Raw genomic sequence first — 23,942 nt, forward strand, 5'->3', positions numbered from 1 at the left:
TATAGATTAACATGATAGTACATGCTAGTCAATGAGTTGAATCAATGTAACTCCACAACAAATAACGTTACATAAATATATCCACTAACCATTCAGAAATGTCCAGGTGCAGTCTTAAAGTTGCAACCTCTTTCTGAGTCTCTCATCTGTGTCCAAACATGCAAGGCTGCACTCAACAAATGGTTATTTCCGACATTTTGGCTGAGTGAGATTCGCCTGTTTTGTTGTTGACGGAGTATCCAAAGCTTAAAGGATCGGCCCTCTTTTGGAAGGGAGGCGGGGAGCCAAATTAGCCATACAGCATTCTAGAAAGCTCATTCAGGATGGAAGTTTGCAAATATTCACACAATATGAAGTGCCATCCTTACGTGTTCTGGATGTAAAGTTAGAGCACGAAGTGTTGGTATTGACCCATCATTCAGAAACAACTTTTCCGCGAATCCAGCGTTGTACTGAACCTCGTTGATGATGCGTAAAATGATTTGCGCTAATATATAACATTTTACCGACATTCTTCGGCACATTTCCTTCAAAAATGAAATTCATGCCGGGAGTCCACCGTTGACTCTACCGTTGATACAGCGAGTAAACAGAAATGGCATCTCTCTGCTTTTCACTATTCGTTTCACTACTCTTACGTAGGAGTAGGGGGAAATATGAAACGACACATTATGAGAGATTGGGGATTATTGATGGGGATTATAAAAAAAGTATTGGGTGGATTTTTACTATTATAGGCTGGTTGTTTACACACACTGTGGACACACATCTGTGTTCAAACACCTTAATAAAGTGAAATTTGTATAATATGTCCCCTTTAAGCTTGATGTCTACTAGTCGCTGGGCATGGCTTATAGAGGGCGCAACAGGATAAGTCCACTTTTATGCTCCATTTCCAAACAGTTAAAATGACAAAAAAATTGCATACTCCGAGATATGTTTGATTATACCACCTGGATGCTCCATATTGATCGGGTGAATGCATGTTTTAAACAGCTTATTGTACACGCTTTCTAAACTAATGCGCTGCTCATGCATTGTAATGCATACAACATAGCTTGTGCAGAAATGTATTGTCAACACTGTTCTGTGATTTATCAATAAAATAGCTTAGAAACAGAAAAGTTCTAGCATACATTTCTTAGTAACTAAAACCCACAGCTTCAGTATTAGTAGAGAGACACTACCAGGTAGAATTAATTCACACGCAATCGCTTTCTCACTAATGCATTCATATAAATGTAATCTTTACTGTGCTACTTTATCAGTATCTGATTTAGAACGAGCAGAAATCTGTAAGAAATATAACGACCCAAAGACAAAAGAACTGATAGAAATAAGCTGTTATGCAGGAGCAATAGCCCGTGGGCAGCGCTGTGTCATATGCCATAGATGTGCACAGGGCAACCCGCGTTCAGTCGCAGCTCGAGGTTCAGGCTTATTTGTTCATTAATGACGTCATCAGCGACCAGTCGACGTCAACTTGACTTTCATCACATAAATGTCAACTTTAAAAAATCTGAAGTTCTTTGAGGTGTAGAGCTTTCCTCAGTGCATAACTTACTTTTCACAGGTACGTATATTCTCCATCTATAATTTTTAGAAACTAATGTAAATATTTCCATTTTGCTGAATCTCCGCTAAACGTCACAGACTTCCATGAACGAGCCCTGCCACGCGCATGCACGCCAAACAGACGGAGCGTAATAGAATATAATTCAATAGAGTAATTCCGACTAAAATATACATATTTCTAAAATATTTGTTGTTGGAAAATAAATGTGCCATATGTTTTAAACCTTACAGTAAGTGTATCTAATAATATAACACAATATAATATAATATTTAAAAAATAGTTTGATAACATATTACTTCCCAGCCTGTTAAAACACAGCCGATAGAGCCTTTGCAGATATTCAGGCAGAAATCATCACCCTGACCAAATCCAAAGAAGTCCATTACCCGTAAATTACTTCAATCTTGTTGATGGCCTTTTGCATATTCTCTTGGCAAATTAAACACATGAATTCAACAAAAAAAAAAAGTCCAACCCACTAAGCAAAACCATTTTCAAGGGTTATTTTTTACTGGCACATAATGATTTTGTTTTCCGCAAACAGCAGCTCTTATTTACGGCAACTCTTCAGCCCGCTGGTGACCGGGTGCGTTTTGCTTTCTATCAATGTGGTTCTGGCAACTCTCTTCTTTTCCCTATTCTCTGAGCATCTGTCAGATGGCACTTCAGTATACTGGCATCTGATGTCTTCTCATTCCCATCAGCGTGTTTTATTCATTAGCCATCCTCAACCACACAGAAATAAATCAGAATTAAACCCGAGCACTGTCTTTGCCACGCCTACCTTGTGAAAAAAGAAGCTCTGACTCTTTCTGGGCACGATGCTATCATATCTGCAATTATAGAGTCTCTTCAAACTAAAAAGACATAAATATTAAAGCAAAGTGACTGGAGAAAAAAAAAAGGTTGTAAAGATACGAGAGTGATGTTAATCAAACTGCTCAGGATTTTAAAAGAGCAGCGAGGAAATTTAATGTATGATAAAACACAGTGTGGCATAACTCCTCGTGCTTTCGAAAGCCCCATGACCCCAATCCTCTCCATACGCCCCGAAGACACAGGAGTGAGCTGAAAAAATCATTTGTAGTCTGATTTCACACCACAACGCATGCCCCGACTGGCACTATGTGTGGTGCTGTCCCCACCCGTGGGTGGATGGATGGGTTTTTCAGCTCGTTCTCGCGAGGACAGGCCCACCCGCAGGCTCCATTTCTCACCCGGCATCACCCTCGTAATTATCTCCATCTCAGCGGGGTTACAAACCCTTTTGTCCCCGGGCCAACGCTACACATCGGCTCTCACAGACTCATAACTTATGGAACTCGCAGCGGGAGGCGGGACTTTAGAAGAACAGAATAAAATGAACAAATTGAGTCTGTCAGATTTATTTGAATCCCGCTAAGAGCGCTTCACAGAAGAATTTAAGTTGACCGTTGCTTGAAAGATTTTGGTTTAAACATGCCTGCAACTTTAAAACCAGATTTGATGTCTTGCATCTTGTTTTATACCTCTACAGGCTAGAATACAGTACAGGACTTTTGCCCAGATTTGCAGTCAGAGCCAGTGATCAGATTTTGGCCAATCAGAGTGGACAGATTACACAGAAAAGTGTACGATGGGCACATATTTAGATTTGTATCATTATTCCATCCATTTGGAGGATATCATACATGTTAGAAATGTTGAGCCGATTTTTGAAGACGTGTTCATTTGTCATATGTTTCCTAACATCAAGGCACGTTTCCTTGAGTTCGTTGTGTTCAGAACGTCTTGCAAGTCTTGTAGTGTTTGACCCTCAGTCATTTAGTGTATGATGCTCAGTTCTTCTCTGTAACCAATTACAGTTGACAAGTGAATGAATGTTTTTTAATCTGTTCAAAAGTCGTGTAATGTATTCGAACCCTAACTGAACTTCACAGTCAATCACAGCAAAAGAACCACAAAATACCATGCTTAGCATCTCCTCGAGTGTTTATTTAATAATTCAACAGTCATTGTCAAATATTTCTAATATAATGACCACATTCTCTCATTTGGAAAAAGTTTAATTTCATATTTTAATATTAAAGGGTTGGTTCACTCATAAATTAAAATTCTGTAATTTACTCATCCTCATGTCGCTCCAAACCTGTAAGACTTACGCTCATCTTCAGAACACAAATAAAGATATTTTTGGTGAAATCTGAGAGCTTTCTGTCCCTCCATTGACAACTACCACTTTATAAAGAAATTCATAAAGAGATCGTAAAACGAAAATGAATTGAGCGGTTTAGTCCTAATTTTCTGAAGAGACACAATCACTTTGTATGATGAACATATTTAATTTAAACATTGATCAGTGGATAGTTCAACTGAACTTGCTTGAGGTGTGAGAACAAACCTCATTGCTTATTGAGGAAACTCAAACGTGCTGCATAACACAAGAATGAACCTCATTGGTTCTTGCAGAAGCTCAAACGTGCTGCATAACACGAGAATGAACCTCATTGGCTCTTACAGAAGCTCAAACGTGCTGCGTAACACGAGAGTGAACCTCATTGATTCTTGCAGAAGCTCAAATGTGCTGTGTAACACACGGGAATGAACCTCACTGGTTCTTGCAGAAGCTCAAATGTGCTGTGTAACACACGGGAATTAACCTCATTGGTTCTTGCAGAAGGCCAAATGTGCTGTGTAACACAATAATGAACCTCATTGGTTCTTGCAGAAGCTCAAGCGAGCTGCGTAACACGAGAATGAACCTCATTGGTTCTTGCAGAAGCTCAAGCGAGCTGCGTAACACGAGAATGAACCTCATTGGTTCTTGCAGAAGCTCAAATGTGCTGCGTAACACGAGAATGAACCTCATTGGTTCTTGCAGAAGCTCAAATGTGCTGTGTAAAACAAGAATGAACCTCATTGGTTCTTGCAGAAGCTCAAATGTGCTGTGTAAAACAAGAATGAACCTCATTGGTTCTTGCAGAAGCTCAAACGTGCTGCGTAACATGAGAATGAACCTCATTGGTCCTTGCCGAAGCTCAATCGTGCTGTGTAACACAAGAATGAACCTCACTGGCTCATACAGAAGCTCTAACGTGCTGCGTAACATGAGAATGAACTTCACTGGTCCTCGCACGTCAAGCGAACAAGCTTGAGCTTCCGTTTACCACTACTGATGTGTGCGTTGTTGAATGTTTATATGTGAATAAAAGTCTAAATTCAATCTGTTCATCATATAAATCAATTGAGTCTCTTCAGAAACTTTGGACTAAACCACTCAATTAATATGGATTAGATTTACTATCTCTTAATGAACTTCTTGAAGCGTCAAATTGGTAGTTGCGTAGCTGTCAATGGAGGGACAGAAAGCTTTCAGATTTCCTCAAAAAGATATTTGTTTGTGTTCTGAAGATGAACGAAAGGAACGACATGAGGATATGTAATTAATATGTAATTAATGACATTTCTGGGTGAACTATCCCTTTAATACAAAATGTTGATATAGTTGGATATATATAGTATAGTAATTATTTTGTAATTTTAGTTTTTATTGTCTTTCAGGGTACAGCAGCCAGTCGAGTTCACTATAAAGTGGATTTGGAGCAGTTTCCTTACAGCACCAGTATCTTCGGCGTGGAGGAGAACTCGGGGAGTGTTCTCACCAGGGTCAATCTGAATGAGGAGCCCAACACTAAATTCAGTGTAAGTGCACAACAGTCTTTTCTTAATACAGGGCTTGTTAACTAGCAACCTACAGGCCATTACTGGCCCGTCAATCATTTGTGTGCGTCCCACAGATTGATTTAGATGAAATTGCTGTACTGCCTGATGCTGTTTGAGCAAAACTAACTCAATGGTGAGTTTAGAAACACAATTCTGAGAGGATTTAAGCTTTGCTGGACATAGTTTCCCCATGCAAAGCTCAACACAATGTTCCTGTCTTATCAGATGCATATACCCATATCTGTAAAAATAGATGAGCCACAGCAGTTGATGCAGCAGTACATGTACACGATCACATTCTTGGAGATTGAACATCATATCAAGTCTGTTCTGCCCTCAGCCCTCAGCAATCATCATCTGTCAGTTGCACTAGCTCCATTTATGCCCAAGTTCAAAATACTGTCATGACCCAAAAAGGTTCACTTTTCTCATTGAATTGGAAGTTTACAAGGAAATCGTAAGATAAGATGTATTAAAGGGATAGTTAACCCTAAAATGAAAATTACCCCATGATTTACTCACCCTCAAGCCATCCTAGGTGTATATGACTTTCTTCTTTCAGCCACACAATCGGATAAATCCTGGCTCGTCCAAGCTTTATAATGGGAGTGAGTAGTAACTGAGATTTTGAAGCCCAAAAAAAGTGCATCCACCCATCATAAAATGAATCCATACGACTCCAGGGGGTTAATAAAGGCCTTCCAGAGCGAAGCGTTGAAGAGTGAACTCTGACCTGATGCATGACGTATTGATGAACGTGGAAGCGCAGAGGATAGAGCCGAACACACTCAAGTTTGTTGTCCAGCCCTATTTGTTTGAACCATTGGAGGCGTCTACTCTTACCTAAGCTTACACTACTCCTACATCCTACGTTATATGTCAGGTCAGAGGTCACTCTTCCTCCGGAACTCGACTTGCGTACAGCCTTTACCGTTAGCCAGTGATTATAATTCATAAAGTCATAAATATGGATATTTTTCTTATAAAAATGCATCACTTCGCTTCAGAAGGCCTTTATTAACCTCCTGGAGCCGTATGGATTACTTTTATGATGGATGGATGTGCTTTTTGGGCTTCAAAATCCAAGTTACTGTTCACTCCCATTATAAAGCGTGGAAGAGCCAGGATATTTTTTAATATAAACTCTGATTGTGTTTGGCTGAAAGAAGAAAGTCATATACACCTAGGATGGCTTGAGGATGAGTAAACTATAATTTTCATTTTTGGGTGAACTAACCATTTAAGAAAGATTTATACAATTGTATAAAAAAAAAGTCCTTTTTTGTCTTATATGGGATGATTTTGTCATACAAAAAGAGAACAGATCTTTTCTCAGTGCCTTTTGCATGCTCAAGTTATTTTTAAGTGCTCTCAGATTGACACTGTGGCATCTACGCCGCAGCAAGATAGAACAATCTTTTCAGAATGCTGTAAGCGCACAGCAGGTCAAGAACCAGCTTCACCCTTTCCGTAACAACATTGAAAGATCAGCCAAAATGGATGAACAGCTGATGATAGCTGTACAGGGTGGGATTTTTAAATATATTCATAAATATATCTGGTAGCAGAGCTAAAGCATTGGCTGGGAATCCATTTATCCATTGTTGAGACTTCCTCGTCTTAATGGAGAACGCGGCTCATGATTGCTTAGCTACGGCAGACACCAAGGGAGCACAAACGCCAGAGTGCTTTTGAAAGGAGGAGGAAGTGGCACGTCCTGAGTTTTCTGAGACTTGAACAGCCCCTAAATCTGTATTTCTGAACTTGTTTTCCAACTTTGAACATCCTTAAAATTAGATACCTTTATGTGAGAAAAAGGTGTGTGAAATATTACAACTTTTGTATACCATTTTATTGGTAGAGACAGTAGTAGTAGTAAGACAACTAAAAAGGGACTCAGTGGTACTCGATGGGAGGGGGGCTGGGGTGTTACAGGGGACCAGGACGGGCCACCACACAGACATAAGACTTGTGCAGAAGTGCTGAGAGTACCTGAAAACCATACTTGAATAAAAGTAGAGATACCTTACAGTAAAAATGACTCCATTACAGTACCTTTACAACTACATGTCAGCTACCAGTCACTAGAGTATTAGTAGACTGTAAGCTTAATATCTGCTAACACTGAATTCTGGTGATCCCTCAACAGACATTCTACTGACTATAAGAAACTTTGCAACTACATGTCAACTTATTCTAACCTTGACCTAACAGTATAGTAACAGTGTACTAATACTCTAATGAGAAATAGTCAACATATAGCTGCAAAGTTACTTATAGTTAGTAAAATATCTAAAGTGGACCATTGAGATAAAGTGTAACTGTTAGAAGTCACCAATTACTCAAATATCACTTTAAAAGTAAAAGTCTTAGAGTATCTGATTTTAACAGTACTCCACTCATACTGAATGAAGGCTCAAAGATGCACTAGATACACCTAAGAGACATGCCAGTGAAAAACTTGACACAGTTGATTTGTGAGGAAAGCAATCACATGTTTTTTTTTTCTTCTAAAATCTAAATCAAACTGAACACCTATATTATATATTATATACAATATTGCAATAAATCAAGGTCAACAACAGCCTCTTAAACGTCTACCAACACTCAAGTCTCAGTTAAGCTCAAGTGCTCAGAAAGGGCATAAGAAAACCAATATCCTTCAAAAAGGTATCTTCAATGTAGAAGATAAATAAAATAGTGTTAAAGGCCTTTACATACTCCGCAAGAACAGAGAAAAAAGTTCTCGCTCCCAGGGCTGCAAGAACAAAAGTTCTCGGAGCCCTGGTTTGGGAGTTCTCGCAGCTTGTTCTCGACACATCATCTGAGCAGAACCTTTTTCTTGTGGGTGTCCGAGAACTATTGTGTGATTGGTCTGAATTTTAAAGTGGGCGGGTTAATGCGGAGAAACGGAGATGTTCGGCACCTGCTTTTCTCGTGAAGTATGGAATGTACCAGAACGAACTTTGTTCTTGTTCTTGCCACCTCGAGAAAACTAACAAATTAATTTTTTCTTGCGGAGTACCAAGCTTAAGTCAAATTAAATAGTCAAAGACTTGCACTGGACATGCTGGTTTCAGCCTCATCACCAGCTGCAGCCATGTCCTCGTTTCATATTTAAAACACCTGTGATTCACAACTACCTGCTAATGCACTCACATTCGCATAGTCTTGCTGACAAGTTTGGGTGAGTAAGGGCAAAACACATAAGATGCAGTACCTTCAATGCCCTGTACATGGTGATATCACTTATTTTATTGCAGAAATAAACTACTGCAGAAAAAGTTAGGTGCAATGAAAAAGGTTATGAGTAATTGCATTACTCATTACAAACATATACTCAAAAATGTAGTCAATATAGTAAAATGTAGTAATTGCTAATATCTTTGATACTCAGTCAAAGTACAAAGTAGCCAAAAAGATACTTAAGTACAGTAACAGTACATTTAATCTAATATTTACCATACCACACTAGACCTGTGTTAGATGCAATGTAAATTAAATGGTTTAATTTTCTTACCCCATTGGCAAGTAGTTTTTTTGGGGGGTATGAATGATGGGTGAGATGGGTAGCATTCTGTAAATATTATATTATATTTATTATATTATATTATATTATATTATATTATATTATATTATATTATATTATATTATATTATATTATATTATATTATATTATATTATATTATATTATATTATATTATAGTATAGTATATTATATTATATTATATTATATTATATTATATTATATTATATTATATTATATTATATTATATTATATTATATTATATTATATTAATTATATTATATTATATTATATTATATTATATTATATTTATTATATTAATTATATTATATATATTATATTATATTATATTATATTATATTATATTATATTATATTATATTATATTATATTATATTATATTATATTATAGTATATCATATCATATCATATCATATCATATTATATTATATTATATTATATTATATTATATTATATTATATTATATTATATTATATTATATTAATTATATTATATTATATTATATTATATTATATTATATTATATTATATTATATTATATTATATTAATCATATGAATTATATTATATTATATTATATTATATTATATTATATTATATTATATTATATTATATTATATTATATTATATTATATTATATTATTATATTAATTATATTATATTATATTATATTATATTATATTTATTATATTAATTATATTATATATATTATATTATATTATATTATATTATATTATATTATATTATATTATATTATATTATATTATATTATATTATTATATTAATTATATTATATTATATTATATTATATTATATTATATTATATTAATTATATTATATTATATTATATTATATTATATTATATTATATTATATTAATCATATGAATTATATTATATTATTATATTATATTATATTATATTATATTATATTATATTATATTATATTATATTAATTATATTATATTATATTATATTATATTATATTATATTATATTATATTATATTTATTATATTAATTATATTATATATATTATATTATATTATATTATATTATATTATATTATATTATATTATATTATATTATATTATATTATATTATAGTATATCATATTATATTATATTATATTATATTATATTATATTATATTATATTATATTATATTATATTATATTATATTAATTATATTATATTATATTATATTATATTATATTATATTATATTATATTATATTATATTATATTATATTATATTAATCATATGAATTATATTATATTATATTATATTATATTATATTATATTATATTATATTATATTATATTATATTATTATATTAATTATATTATATTATATTATATTATATTATATTATATTATATTATATTATATTATATTATATTATATTAATCATATGAATTATATTATATTATATTATTATATTATATTATATTATATTATATTATATTATATTATATTATATTATATTATATTATATTATATTATATTATATTATATTATATTATATTATATTATATTATATTATATTAATTATATTATATTAATTATATTATATTAATTATATTATATTATATTATATTATATTATATTATATTATATTATATTATATTATATTATATTATATTATATTATATTATATTATATTATATTATATTATATTAATTATATTATTTATTTACTCTGAAATTTGTTTTGGCCTGTGTTAATACTAGTGTTGTAGTCAAGACCACCTAATCCGAGACCGAGTCAAGACCAAGACCAGACCAGCACTCCTTAAATTCATTACCAGCTGTGAAAGGAAAAATGATTTATACTAAATATAATTAGAATAAGACACTATATAGAGCTGTTACCAAGCAAATTAAATCATTAACAACAAAATTCATATTTGCGCTACAGAGATGATACAGAAGATGCATCTGAATTGGTAAATTACAAATGCATAAATAATGTTGAGGATAATGTTTGAATGTTTGTTAAAGCAATATCGTGTTTGCAGTCATGCTCAAATTTGTGAAAACAGCTCTCTTGCTCTTGTGATATTGGTTAATTATATCACATGTTATAAATCCAGATCTCATAAAATAACTTTTTTGTAACAATATATTGAATTTTGTGAGCATTTGTATGAATTTATGGTGACATTTTTGACACAATCCCTAATTAATTCCTGAATCGGCACAATAAATAAATCAAATTAGAAATAAGTTATTGGTTGCATATGAAGCAGTAAGTTTTACATCCAATCACATTACTGATGTTAATAAATAAATCAGGCAATGCACTGGCAATTTAGTAATATCCCAAGACCAAGACACAAGACCAAGGCCTTCAATAAATGGTCTTGAGACCAAGACCGGTCTCGAGTACTACAACACTAGTTAATACATGCAAGCTTTATACAAACCTCATTCTGATTTTGAATAATTATACTTCCCAATGCGTACTCCTAGTCCTTGTTTTATCTTAAAATTTGTTTTCTCTTGTTCCCAAACAGTTGGCGGTTATTGCCTATGATGACGGGGAGCCAATGAAATTCAATAAGACCCTGGTGGAGATCACTGTCTTGCAGCCGTCCATCATTCCTGTGTTCACACAGGAGGAGTACAGGTGAGCAAATGCTTGTTGAAAATAAATATACATATAGTCATGTGAAAAAGAAAGTACACCCTTTTGAATTCTATGGTTTTACGTATCAGGATTCAGGACATGATTAAAAATCATCTGATCTTAAAGTTATGTAAATACAACCTCAGATAAACAACAACACATGACATATTACACCGTGTCATTATGTATTTAACAAAATAAAGCCAAAATGGAAAAGCTATGTGTGACAAACTAAGTACACCCTATGATTTAATTGCTTGTAGATCCACCTTTAGCTTCAATAACTTGAAGTTATCATTTTCTATATGAGTTTATCAATCTCACATCGTTGTGGAGGAGATTTGGCCCACTATTCTCCGCTTCCTTGAGGTTTGTGGGCATCTGTTTATGCACAGCTCTCTTAAATTCCTGCCACAACGTTTCAATCAGGTTGAGGTCTGGACTTTGACTGAGTCATTGCAACACCTTGATTATTTTCTTTTTCAGACATTCTGTTGTTTATTTGCTGGTGTGCTTGGGATCATTGTCCTATTGCATGACCCAATATCAGCCAAGCTTTAGCTGTCGTACAGATGCCAACCTTTCCAAACAAGCAATACTTGTCTAGTCTTTTTCTAAATGCACTGTCATTAACTTTAACTTTTAGCATACTAACTGAGGCCTGTAGAGTCTGAAGGCCAAAGTATACTTCGGTAGGGTAGGTTGAGGGATATGTAAAGTGGGAGGAGTTGGATCTAGATCCAGGGAGTGGAGATCGGGAGGTTAAGGGATCAGGGGTTGGAGACGGGTAGGTTGAGGAATATTTAAAGTGGAAGGAGTTGGATCCGGATCCAGGGAGTGGAGATTGGGAGGTTAAGGGATCAGGGGGTGGAGACGGGTTGGTTGAGGAATATGTAAAGTGGAAGGAGTTGGATCCGGATCCAGGGGGTGGAGATGGGTAGGTTAAGGGATCAGGGGGTGGAGATGTGTAGGTTGAGGAATATGTAAAGTGGAAGGAGTTGGATCCGGATCCAGGGAGTGGAGATTGGGAGGTTAAGGTATCAGGGGGTGGAGACGGGTAGGTTGAGGAATATGTAAAGTGGAAGGAGTTGGATCCGGATCCAGGGGGTGGAGATGGGTAGGTTAAGGGATCAGGGGGTGGAGATGTGTAGGTTGAGGAATATGTAAAGTGGAAGGAGTTGGATCCGGATCCAGGGAGTGGAGATTGGGAGGTTAAGGGATCAGGGGGTGGAGACGGGTAGGTTGAGGGATATTTAAAGTGGGAGGAGTTGATTCCAGATCCAGGGGGTGGAAACGGGTAGGTTAGGCGATCAGGGGGTGGAGACAGGTAGGTTGAGGGTTATGTAAATTGGGAGGAATTGGATCTGGATCCAACCTCCTCACCCCCTGGATCTCATGTCTTGAATGTTTTCTGCTTTTGAATAATCTTCCTCACTGTAGATTGATGGACTTCAGATTTTTGGGAAATGGCCTTGTTACCCTTCCCAGATTGATGGGAAGCAACAATTGCTTCTACAAGAGCATCGCTGATGTCTTTCCTCCTTGGCATTGTGTTAACACACCTGAATTCTCTAGATCAGCAAACTGCCAAAACTTCTGCTTTTATAGAGTTGGTCACACTTGCTGATGATCAATTAATCAAAGGCATTTGATTAGCCGTGCCTGACCGTTACTTATCCTCTTAATTCCTAAGGAAGCAGTAAGGGTGTACTTAGTTTTTTCACACATGGGATCTCCATTTTGGCCTAGTTTTTGTTCAATAAACAGTGGCACGATGTAATATGTTATGTGTTGTTGTTCATCTGAGGTTGTATGTACCTCATTCTAAGACCTGCTAAAGACCAGATTTTTTTTTTTTATTATGTCAATACGTGAAACCATAGAATTTAAAAGGGTGGTCTTTCTTTTTCACATGTATGTATATATTGTTCTGAGCCTGCTGTATGATTCCAAAACATCTTTAATATGAGTAATATAAGTAGAGTAGAAAGTTTGATATAAAGAGCAGTAAAAAAAATATATATATGTATGGATTTTATAGAATATGTATGCGTTGTTCAAACATATTCATTTGCTGTTTGGGTTAGTGCTGATGGCCATGTGTTTGAAAGATGATTTTTACACAAATATATATTTAGTTAGATTACATAGTCTAGATATGTTTGTTTTTAAAGTATGTTTATTTTTATAGGCACATTTATTTTGACTTGACTTGAAATCAAACAAATGGAATTTTATGGTCTTAAGCCAAAAAGCACATGTGGAGCTAATACAAAATTAATCCTGTTTTGATTATGAAGATTATGAACAAACAAGCCTTTTTCATATATGGATTAACATGCAATTGTAGATCATGCACAATAAGACCAGAAACGTGTATTTTGAAAGTAAACAGGGTCATTAGCTTATAAGCACCATGAAAAGAACCAGTTTTAGGTAGTTGTATTCAGTATACAGTAAAACCGTCAGCGTAGATTTAATCATAGACTTTATGAATATGTATAATAGCTGCAAGGTAAAGTGTGCTGCAAAGGTGCAATGTAATGTTTTATACACACTGGTGTTTCCTCAAAGGACAGTTGCCCTTCATTCGAATGCATTATGCCTGCTTTATTAAATTACATATTTAATATGTTTGACACAAGGGGTAATCAGTTCAATTCACACAGTTCTAAGGCAAATAACACTTGCACTGGCATGCCTAAATTGATTTAAAGCTAAACACACTGAAGCTTATTTTGCTGAATTTATCACACAGTATATTCATCTGTATGTTCAGAAGAAGACAGCACTGTCTGTGCAAATAGATCTGCGATCAAAAATTGTATTAACAGCTTTATAGTGAAGTGGTTGTTGTACGCTGGCTTTGATGACAAATGGGTTTAAAATAGCCTTGATAACATCCTTATCCATTGATTAATCAGGGCTACAGAGACAGAAACATGGAGATGAAAAGACTTGGCCGAAGGTCTGAATTAATGTTGTGTCCTACAGAGCTGCAGAAAGGTCATAGTTGATAGTAGCTCTGCAGCACAGTGAGAATAACAATAGCTTTCAGATGCAGCCCTCCGCCAGCTCTTGATTGCTGCCAGCGGACATGAGCCAGGTGTCTGTTGCCCCTGTGTGGTGAGCACAGGGCTGGATAGAGTTTGTCTGATCTGCCCGGCTTTGCTGGTTCAGGAAACTGTTCTGGGGATCATCTAGAGGTGGACTAGATATAACCCTGCCTCCATAATTACCTACTTACAGCATTACTTCTAGTAATTTACATTAAATTGTGTGAGAAATTGCTTGCCAGGGCAAGCTTCACTATTTATATTGCTAATACTATACAAGTGATACCTCATATCATGGTACTTGTTGATGAGATGCATTCTATTCATTGTATTTAAAGGGGTCATGAACTAGCTTTTTAAAAAATGTTATGCTGTTGTCTGAGGTCAACTTAATACGCCCGCGTGGTTTTTACATTCAAAAACATCATAATGAATAAGTAATAGGCTATTATCCACCCTGGTTTTGAGCCTCTCTCATGGATCGCTCGGTTTTTATGGGCGTGCCGCATTGAAGACTTGGAAGTAAACGCCCACTGCTATGATTGGATAACAGTTTTACATATTATAATGAGTTTCAACTCCCCCGTCAGTACACATGGGGAATTGTTTTGAAAACGTCCAATGTGGAAAAATGGCAACTGGAATGATTCACCCATACATGTTCGACCCAGAGTCTGATCCCAAATCGCAGGACAATAAACCAAGAACACCTCAAATAGAAACAATATTACAGCCTGTGACAGCTTGGTAAGTTATCCTTAATTAGGTTTATTTCTAATGTATCTTTTAGGTTTTGCAAATTTTATGTTATAGTGTAACCGAAGACGTTAACAAAATGTTTTTGTTGGACCCTTTTGTGACTGGTTCGACACATACACATAATCAGTAGATATCAAATGATCTGTAACAATGCAATACTATCACATATTTAAAAAAAAACATGTTTTACTCACATAAGTGTGTTGCACCATTCCTGTCGGATCCAATATAGAAGGCACAGCATTGTGTTTAATCTAAATCTGACTCCAAATCCAGTCTCGACCTGTGTCTTGTTTACAAACGATTCCACGATGAAATGAAGTGAACAAACCTGTCTTACCCACGTGAGCTGGAAGTTCAGCCACACATTCCTAATATTAGAATCCGAAGGAAGCTTATACAGCGACTGTGTTCTTCCACAACCAGGCACAGCGCAATATTTTGCTATCTTCGGCATGTTTATTGCTCTGTAGCGCAATACGTTTAGCTCCACGTAGGCCTATGTTATTTATGTTACATTTTTTTAATTGACTTCTTCTTTTGTTAAGGCTGTGTTTCACCACACTCTGACGTCACTGGTTGGCACATTCTGAGATTAAGCGTTTGCTGGGCCCGGTGTCAATAAAAGCTTTTCTTTGACTAACAAGGAAGTTTTCAGCTCCGAAACTTACAGGATATTCTTATATAATGATGAACTATTATATATAAAAGTCTGAATGAAAAGTTGATTTCTCAATTCATGACCCCTTTAAAAAAGGGGAAAATGCAAAAGACTGCGGCATTCCTGCTGAAAACCAAACTAAAGTGGTTTACTTGTCTTAACTGGTCTCCAACCTGTTTTGCAACACTTAGGCCCTGTTTACTCCTGGTATTAAGATTGGTCGATCGGATCACAAGTAGTCGAGGGAGACACAAACCTGTTTACACCTGGTGTTTTAATCCGTCTCTTTTGTCCACTTTCAACCACATCTGTCCTGATTTCTTTGAGGGGAGGGTCTATGGGTAGGTAAATGTATGGGATTTTTCAGACCTAATGGACAAAATAAGTTCAAGCTATTCACATGTGAACGCACACAGAGACGACGGAAAAATATATGAAGATTTCAGATGCAAAAGCCTCAAGGTCCATCTGATGTTTTTCTTTAAAATTAGCATTTTTGTCAGGCTCCTATGTATAGCTTTCTGGTACTTCTGAATGGGATGAGGCTGGGATTTAGCAGGTTTAAAGTGAAAGTATTTGATGAATATATACTATGTGCAGAGAGCATTCACTTAGTCTTATTATCTCATTTTTTACCAAGGTGGCTTTTAGAGGCTTTTGCATTGGAAGACTTCATATGGAGAGCAGCAACTTGCATTTCTTCTATGATAGCAGAGACCTTGGCGAACGCTGAGAGTGTGTATTAAAAATCAGGAATGGTGAAAGAACATTGTGCTTGGTATGTTATTCGTCTTCAAACCACATTTGGGTTTATGTTTACATCCCGTTTGGCTAGCGTGATTCTCGTAACTAGGGATGCACGATATTGGAATTTTGCAGATATCCGTTATGCCGATATTTTTTCAACTCATTTGGCCTGATACCGATAGGATATACGTTTATTTTTTCCCTTTGTTTGTAAACAACACCATTTTGAGCAAAAACTTTTTTTTCTTCATTCTGGTTTCAGATTTCTCCTTACCAAAAGTTTAATTCTTAAAGATAAATAAATGTTTATTTTTTTTAATAAGAGTATATTAAAAGCTCTGAAAATAACAATAAAAAAAGTCAATAATTTTTCACCCCAGACAGATGCAGTTGTAATCTAAATATTTTATTTTTGGATTTAACTTTTGTGCACATGAAGTGGGGGTGGCATGACATCAGTTGATGCTGTCTTTAGCTTCAAATAACAATAAAAATAAAAATTACAATTATTTTAGAGCTCCACGTTTTCGACTACCTCTGGATGTGGTCGAAAGTGGACAAGCTCAAAACGTTTTATAGCTTATTTACACCTGTATTTAGTGTCGTCCACTTGTGATCCGATCGAGCAAAACACATCTTATTACCAGGTGTAAATAGGGCCTTAGGCTGGTCTAGTTTGATGGTTTTACATTTCCATGTATACATTTGCAATTGCAACCTAGGCTCATTGGAGAAATGTACCTATACATACATTTCTGCAAAACTCAAAAAACTTACCTGCAATTTTTTACCTGGTTGCTTGAACATGACTATGTTATGACCTCAAAACACCTTTGCAACTGTGCATGATTTGTAAACTAATAGATATTTAATAACATAACAAACTCCTTATGTTTGGCTTTTCTAATGTACTTAACTTGCTCGGTAGCTCACCTGCACTTGCACTTGTGACGCAGAGTCCTGTGAAACACGAGTCCTGATAAAAGAGCTCAAAAAGCTAAACTGGCATGGTTGCTTCAGCAAATTAGTTTTTATCACACATTTTAACCTTTTAGCACATGCACCTTTTAGCGCCACACACTCGTACAACAATCAAGATAATAAAATGTTGCCAGATTCGCTCTGGATAAAACTGAACATGCTTTTATTGCGCCACTTGCTGGACATTTCACTTTGAAAGTGTCACGAAACATGCAAGCAGCAACTAAATCTCTTTTTTCAGAAATGTTCCAATGATCCTGGGTTGCACATCTAAAGTGACTTAAATTGCATTCAAGGTATACATTGTTTTTAATCATTTGTATTCCATGTGAATCGAACCCATGAGCTTGGCATTATAAAAAAAGCTTTTTTAGAGGGGTTCAGGTCATGCTGGGAGAATGATTGGCACACCAGTTGCACATTAGTCTGTCCAGGTTAGAACAAAAGCTTAGCCAGGCTGTGATACTATGTAAACCGCCTTATAGCTGGTCATTTCAGCAGGGGTATTGGGCTCTTTTGACCTAGGATGGTATGCAACCACCCAAAGCACCCTAGCAACCGGATAGCAACACTCTTAAATTGCCTCACCGAGACGGCATCCTCAATAAACCTGTCTCCGGCGTGATGACTCTGATCTTTTGAATATTCCTATTTAATAATTGACCTATCATAAGCCCCTCCCCTCGAACGCAGATGAGCCAATAGCAGTTGAGTATCAGTTGCGCTGGGACCGGAACTCTGACATCTTTAGGTGTCAGCGCCATAGAGATGCATTGGAAATTCCGAAGCTCTCATCGGTTTGATGGTGTTTATGCTACAAAAGGTACTGTAACACTGATTCAAGGGATCCTGAGAGGATTTTCTGTTTGTCATACTCTCATTAAGTTATGATTAAAGTCCCTGCTAACATACAACTGTAATAACTAACTGTTCTCACGTCATGTAACACTGTAATGTTAGGTCAAAAACACGAAGGTCAACATTTCCATGCCTCTCCATATTAAACTGGTTATATGTAAATTAATTTAATTTTAGAAATGTTTAAGGTCTACATTATCTGTCCGACTAAGGAGGACTCCTATTTTGATGGGTATTATAGTCTACGGGTGGTGAAAGGGAGAGCTTGCACGCAGTTTATCGGAGTTGTTTTGTAGATCATGCAAAGTTTACCAGTTATTAACTTCACCCTCGAAAAGGCATACGGTCTGTGTATATGTTTGTTTACTGTTAGTTTTATGAGTGTTTTTGTGTAGTTTGCTGTGTATGTTAATGGTAATGCAACGGAGAGAGCAACGGTGAGAGAGAGTTTGTGAATGAGACCTTAGTGCGCACTCCTTATGCTTTGTTTGTTCAGCTCTTGCGATTATTTTTTTGGAGTGAAAAAGAACATAATAAACTTGATAAACCATCAGTAAAGTCTGGCCATCATTCGGACGGGGTATACGCTACATTCTGTGTCCAAAAACATCTTGGGATAAGGTTTTCACACTGACGGCTGTCCTTGTAAGTTATAGCAACTCTGTTTGTTTGTCCGAGTTAGCAACAGTAACTAAGGGGGGTGGGGCTTACCGATAGGTAAATTGTTTAATCGACACGCCATCCTCAATAAACCCGTCTCTAGCGTGATGACTCCAATCTTTAGAATATTCCGATCTAATATGACTTCTGACCTGTAAGGTTGCCAGAATAATAATCATACACTGTTTGTTAATTGGCCAGAGGAGAACTGGCACCCCAACTGAGCCTGGTTTCTCCCAAGGTTTATTTTTCTCCATTATGCCACCTGATGGAGTTTTGGTTCCTTTCCACTGTTGCCTTTGGCTTGGCTTGCTCAGTTGGGGACACTCAATTTTCAACTAAATATCCAAATAAATTGAATTACTAAACTAAATTAACTATTTCAACTAAATTACTGATCTGCCCACATTGTCACTATATGATAATTAAAATGAGCTGATGACATCACCGTTTTCTCCAGAGCGGCTGTACAGTCGAATCAAATTCTGTTGCATTGTTTTCCTGTTTAACACTGTGAAGCTGCTTTGAAACAATCTGCATTGTAAAAAGAGCTATATAAATAAAGTTTTCTTGACTTTACTTGACTCTAACAACAGCCGAGAACACGTTAACAGCTGCATGGCATCATTCTGGAAACCATCCCAGTTTGATTTTGCACCAGCAAACAACTAAATTTCCTGCAAGTTTAATGCAAAAATAAACATCAGTGTCCGTTTCACTCTAAGGTTTTTTTTTTTTGTTGTTGTTGGGTTTTTTTTCGGCATTCCATTCAAAGGATGGCACTCCAGAAAAAGTAACTTCACTGCATGAAAAACAAAGCATATTTTATAATAGAAGTGAAAGACTAAACAGGAGTGAAAATATGGGATAAAAGGCTAATTAGACAAAACAACTAAACAAAGCATTGGATCTTGTTAACAGCCGTGGAGTTTTTGTGATGTTTGTCAACTAAAATGTGCAGCATGTGCATTCTCGCACGGCATATCTCATAAAAAATTCTCTGCTAAATCACCCACAGAGCATCCTGCCACTGTTTTTCATTTTGACGATCACACCCATCACTGTCTCCTTTTTATGAATGTTTTTATAAATTCAGTTTCCTCTTCAGACATGCAGTTGGAAAAAAGCTTGAAACAAACTTCATCTGCATTGGCATGCTAAGCTTATGCCAAAATTAACATTGCTACGCCCACGCTGGCGTGCATTTCAGAATACCTGAGAGTTATTTTACTTTTTTATTTACTTTCATAATACATGTTTCTGTTTCATTAGTGCATGTTAAATTGATCAAAAGTCTCAGTGAAGACATTATAATACTACAAAAGAGCTCAAATGCTGTTCTTTAAAACTTCGTCAAAGAATCCTGAAAAAAAAAAAGGTTTCCACAAAAATATTAGGCAGCACAACTTTTTATCATATCAGAATGTTTTCTGAAGGATCATGTGACACTGAAGACTGGAGTAATTATGCTGAAAACGTAGCTTTGCCATTGTCATTACATAAATCGTAATATTTCAAACATATTACTACTTTTACTGTATTTTGATCAAATAAATGCAGTTTTGGTGAGCATAAAAGACATCTTCCAAAAACATTTAAAGAGCACCTATCATGGAATTTTGAAATTTACCTTTCATGTAGTGTGTAACATAGATCTAAGTGAACAAAAACATCCTGTGATAGCTTGAAATATGACAGTGCACCGTATATATAGTTATTTTCTTTCAAAAGTAAGAGTCGACTCGGAGTCATTTTTAAGAATCGTTAGAAGACCGAAGCTTTTTCTCTGACTAGATGACGTCAACTTGTCAAGTTATTTGAATACGATACGCCCACTTATTGCGCTCCAAGACGCCAGTGAAAACTAGAAAACATCATGGCCACGAGACGCTGTGTTCTGAAGTGCGACTCAAAAGCAAACTTTTTTCATCTGCCCAAGGATGAGCATTTGAAGACTAAGTGGCTTGAAGACAAACCATACATCGTCGCGATTGAGTGTTTATTATTAGTCGTCAAATGTATGTTTCGCGATCTCAGGAAGCTTTTATTATGGACTTTTATTATGGCACATGGTTCTTCTTCGTCTGTCTGTACCATATATGGATTACATGTGCACAGAGCGCCCTCCGGCTGCCAGTATGAATTGAAAACAACACGAGACTCAATCGCTCATGATTAGGCTATTTCTGCCCATTTTGAGGAAGTATTGAATAAAAAATACTCCTCTGTTTAGAAATTTGACACAGACATATGAGAATCTATCAATATGTCTCCTCATCTGCACACTTTTGAACTAAAAGCCCTGAGGGATGTTGATTTGTCGCGAGTCTTCGTGAGGAGTTTTTTTATGAATGAGATCAGCTGAGGCTCATATTACAATCAAACAGTACCGACGCGGTTTTCATATTCATAACTCCTGACACATATTAACAAATTACTGTCATTATAAGACTTTGATGGGCGTTCCGTTTCCGAGAATATCTGCACAGACTATACCAATCACAACTGACTGGGTCATCGGACCAATCACCGCAGATTAGCGTCACGTAAAGGCGGGGTTTTGAAAAGTGAATCACTAAAGGAATCATTTGAGAATCGCTGTCAAAACAGGTAAAAATAAATGCATATTATAAGAAAACTAAAGTCTTTTTTGTCATTGCATGCATGCAAAACTGTTGTTGGGGACTTCTAAAACAATATTTGGAACATTTTAAATGCCATGATAGGTGCTCTTTAAGAATCGTACCACCTCCCAATCTTTTGGTCACTAGAGTGTCTGCATCACATTTCTTTCCTTTTCATTGAGTCATTCATCAAGCGGGTTTCCACCACAGAATACAACATTTTAAAAGATAATTGCGACCTATTTATCTCACAATTCTGACTTTATATCTTGCAATTCTGACTTTATATCTCACAATTCTGACTTTATATCTCGCAATTCTGATTTTATATCTCGCAATTCTGACTTTATAACTTGCAATTCTGACTTTATATCATGCAATTCTGACTTTATATCTCACAATTCTGACTTTATATCACACAATTCTGACTTTATATCTCACAATTCTGACTTTATATCTCACAATTCTGACCTTATATCTCGCTATTCTGACTTTGGCATGCAATTCTGACTTTATATCTCGCAATTCTGACTTTATATCACGCAATTCTGACTTTATATCTCACAATTCTGACTTTATATCTCGCAATTCTGACTTTATATCTCTAAATTTTGACTTTATATCTCGCAATTCTGACTTTATAACTCACAATTCTGACTTTATATCTCACAATTCTGACTTTATATCATGCAATTCTGACTTTATATCTTCCAATTCTGACTTCTTTTCTTGGAATTGCGAGTTATAAAGTCCAATTCAGAGAATTTCTCTTTCATTTAATTCTGTGGGGGAAACAAGCTTCCACATTTTTTCCATCAACAATTTAGCTTCATTCCGGAATGGAATGCTGAATGATGACCCAATTATGTCTGATAGAAAGAAAAAATAATAATATAAAAGTCCAATTTCTTTACAGGTTACAAAAGTAAAATCAATTGTGTGAGGCGTTTCACATTCTTTTTAAGATTGGCTTAACACACTTTTTAAATGGTGCAATGCATTAACTTATATTGATTAAATCTTATCATGTCGCACCAGAGCTTTTCAAAATAAACTTGAAACCGTAATAATTTCTGTCAATAATCTACCTATAGCTAATAGTTTGAATGATATAAACCGTGTTTGACATTGAGTGACATGGACATGTATGGTAGAATAGCACTGAAATTGGAAATTATTAGTAATTATGTGACGAGGACATCATGAAAGCACCCTTCGAGCCTAAGGGTCTGCAAGAATGAGTTTAATTAGCATATTGTTTAGTGGTGCAGAATGGCGATAGATAATTACAGGTTGGTTAGCAAATGTTTAAATGAGATGTTACGTATCCTGAGTGTCATGCTTTAGGTTCTGGGTTTCCCCCACATTAACCGTGTGTGAATGTTTTTAGCAGGTGTAATTTAGGTCAATCTGCAACCCTCTTTTATGTTCCCATTCATATTTTTATCATCACGTCACACCCAGTGCCAACTTGGAGGACAGAACAGGGTTTTCCTCTGTTGCCCCATCAGCAATTTTTTACCAATTTTTGTACTAAGCACTGCTGTACTAAGATAGTGATATTAAAAGACCGAATTCAGTATATACCTTGATGCTGACTATATAAAGGCAAGCATTTTTGGCTAGAATATGAGCACAACACATATACATGCCATGTTAAACACATTATTAAACATTAGAAAAAAAATGGCTTAATGCATTGAGGACCAATATACATCTTATTTAAAAAACATACCTTTGTACAGACAAACAGATGAACCAAGAATATGAACGCAACTGTTTTCCAATAGAAAATGCAATGCAAACCAATGCAACAATACAATTTAGCGCATTTAATTCATATTCTTGGCTCATCTGCTCACTTGTAAAATGCATCATCATCAATAAGGCCTATACAGAAGTACATTATTTGTACATTAAGCCACATTAAGCATTTTTCATGTTAAGCATTTTAGAATGTCTGCTGACTTTAGTGATTGAAATACACATATCAAAATAATAATTGCTTGAAACAAATGGAAAATTGACAGACATTTCCTGGAGTTATATTCGTGTTTTGCCCTCTAGGTCTCCACTCCAGTCATTCATCACTCACAGTAATGTACTTTCCACCCCATAATATGTTTGTTCATTTTCAAAACACAAATGA

The 23,942-nt window shown here is 35.4% G+C and overlaps 1 protein-coding gene across 1 annotated transcript in view; it reads left to right on the forward strand.

Annotated features, from left to right (window-relative positions):
• Positions 1-23,942, forward strand: part of pcdh15b (protocadherin-related 15b) — a gene marked incomplete at its 3' end in the record, with an annotated part of 357,459 nt that overhangs the window by 251,788 nt on the left and 81,729 nt on the right. The window contains exons 23-24 of the mRNA XM_079845636.1: positions 5,117-5,257; positions 11,335-11,447. Of these exons, the coding sequence (XP_079701762.1) occupies positions 5,117-5,257; positions 11,335-11,447 (254 nt within the window). The remainder of the gene's footprint in view (positions 1-5,116; positions 5,258-11,334; positions 11,448-23,942) is intronic.

The sequence above is a fragment of the Gobio gobio genome, assembly GCF_949357685.1.
Source record: "Gobio gobio genome assembly, chromosome: 20".
Classification (NCBI taxonomy): Eukaryota; Metazoa; Chordata; class Actinopteri; order Cypriniformes; family Gobionidae; genus Gobio; species Gobio gobio.